At 36.7% G+C, this 2623-nt stretch overlaps 1 protein-coding gene across 1 annotated transcript; it reads left to right on the top strand.

Moving 5' to 3' along the window:
- LOC102187587 (olfactory receptor 2G2-like) lies at nucleotides 1114-2067 on the top strand. The gene has a single exon (XM_005682833.2). It carries the CDS (start codon nucleotides 1114-1116, stop codon nucleotides 2065-2067), a length of 954 nt encoding a protein of 317 aa, XP_005682890.2.

Raw genomic sequence — 2623 nt, 5'->3', positions numbered from 1 at the left:
CATTATTAGATGGACACTTAGGTTGGCTGTTGTGAATAATGCTGCAATAAATACACGAATGAAGTTATCACTTAAAGATCCCAATTTCAATTCTTTGGTGGTATACCCAGAAGTGGGAATGTTGGACCGTATGATAGTTATAATATTTTGAGGAACATTGATTCTGTTTTTCATTCCCACTAATACTGTACAAAGATTCTAATTTCTCCATAATCTTTCCAACATTTGTTGTCTTTTTTCTTTTTTTATAACAGCCATCCTTACAGGTATGAGGTGATATCTCATTGTGGGTTTATTTGCATTACCCAGATGATTAGTGGTGTTGAACACTTTTTCATATGCCTACTGGACATTTGTATGTCTTGTTTTGAGAAATGTCTGTTCAAGTTCTTTGTTCACTTTTTAATTGGATCATCTCTTTTGTTGTTGTTGTAGACATTTGAATTTCTTATATATCTTGGATGTTAGGTATAATTTTGTATATTTTCTCCCCTTCCATAGATTTTTGCTTTTGTTGCCCATGGTTTAGTCTTATACCTTTAAAATCATCACCAAGACCAATACCATGAAGGTTTTCCTCCATGTTTCTTCTAGGAGTTTCAGTTTCAGATTTTACATTCAAATCTTTAATCTAAGTTGATTTATGTGTATGGTGTAAGCTAGGGGTTCAGTTTTATTCTTTCGCATGTGGATATTCAGTTTTCCCCAAACTGTTTATTGAAGAGACTGCCCTTTCTACATTGTGTATTCTCGGTCTCTTTGTTGAAGATTACTTGTTTATATGCAAGCGTTTATCTCTAGGTTCTCTATCCTGCTCCAACTACCTATACGTTTACCTTTATGCCAATACAATACTGTTTTAATTACTATAGTTTGATCATTAAAAAAATCTGTTCTTTTCTATCTTGCAGAGCATCAGAAGACACCTATGCCATTGAGAGAATGCACACTGTATTTATTTAGAATGTACATAATAGGAAAATAGATACAAGTTATGAGGTCTAACCATTTAACATATAACTTTGGGGAGAGATGACATTGTCATTTATCTGACATTATGTAATATATAATCTTTCTCATCTATGACTCAACTTTCTGGAACATACTTTGCACATGGGGATGGTGAAGAGCACCAATGAGGGAAACATAACAGGTTTTATCCTGTTAGGGTTTTCTGATTACCCTCAGTTACAGACGGCCCTCTTTGTGGTCATCTTGATCTTATATTTACTAACCATTTTAGGGAACACCATCATCATTCTGATATCTCATCTGGAACCCAAACTTCATACACCAATGTATTTTTTCCTTTCTCATCTCTCTTTCCTGGACCTCTGCTTTACTAGCAGTGTTACTCCTCAGCTCCTGGTAAACTTGCAGGATCCCATGAAAACCATTACCTATGGTGGCTGCATGGTTCAGCTCTATGTCTCTCTTGCTCTTGGATCTACTGAGTGTGTCCTTCTGGCTGTAATGTCCTATGATCGCTATGTGGCCATCTGTCGTCCCCTCCACTATGCTCTCCTAATGCACCCTCATCTCTGCATGGCCCTGACATCTTTAGCATGGCTTAGTGGGGTGGCCACCACCCTGGTACAGTCCACTCTCACCCTGCAGCTACCTTTATGTGGGCATCACCAAGTGGATCATTTTATCTGCGAAGTCCCTGTACTTATCAAGTTGGCTTGTGTGGATACCACTTTCAATGAGGCTGAGCTCTTTGTGGCTAGTATCCTCTTCCTTGTTGTGCCTATCTCCTTCATCCTAGTCTCTTATGGTTACATTACTCAAGCAGTTTTGAAGATCAAATCAGCTACTGGAAGAAAGAAAGTTTTGGGGACCTGTTCTTCCCATGTGACAGTTGTCATCATGTTCTATGGAACCATCATGTTCATGTATCTGCAGTCAGCCAAAAGTACATACAAAGATCAAGGAAAGTTTGTCTCTCTCTTCTACACAGTGGTGACCCCCATGCTTAATCCTCTTATTTATACTCTGAGGAACAAAGAGGTCAAGGAAGCACTAAGAAAAGTTCTAGGGAAGATTCTGGTAATAAAGTTTACATGATTGTCAAAAAATGGTTTAAAGCACTACTATGATAAATACCTAATTTTTGTCGTTAAAGAAAATCACATAATGTTTTAAAACTATTTTTTTCCCATTTCCTTTTGATTAATTTCTTATAAAACACTCTGTACGCACTTATGGACACCTTATCTTTGACAAACGAGGCAAGAATATACAATGGAGAAAAGACAATCTCTTTAACAAGTGGTGCTGGGAAAACTGGTCAACCACTTGTAAAAGAATGAAACTAGAACACTTTCTAACACTGCACACAAAAATAAACTCAAAATAGATTAAAGCTCTAAATGTAAGACCAGAAACTATAAAACTCCTAGAGGAGAACATAGGCAAAACACACTCCAACATAAATCACAGCAGGATCCTCTATGACACACCTCCCAGAATATTGGAAATGAAAGCAAAAATAAACAAGTGGGATCTAATTAAAATTAAAAGCTTCTGTACAACAAAGGAAACTATAAGCATTGTGAAAAGACAGCCTTCAGAATGGGAGAAAATAATAGCAAATGAAGCAACTGACAAATAACTAATTTCA

Source organism: Capra hircus, chromosome 7 (genome assembly GCF_001704415.2).
Source record: "Capra hircus breed San Clemente chromosome 7, ASM170441v1, whole genome shotgun sequence".
NCBI classification, from domain to species: Eukaryota; Metazoa; Chordata; class Mammalia; order Artiodactyla; family Bovidae; genus Capra; species Capra hircus.
This window is presented reverse-complemented; position numbering and strand designations above follow the sequence as displayed.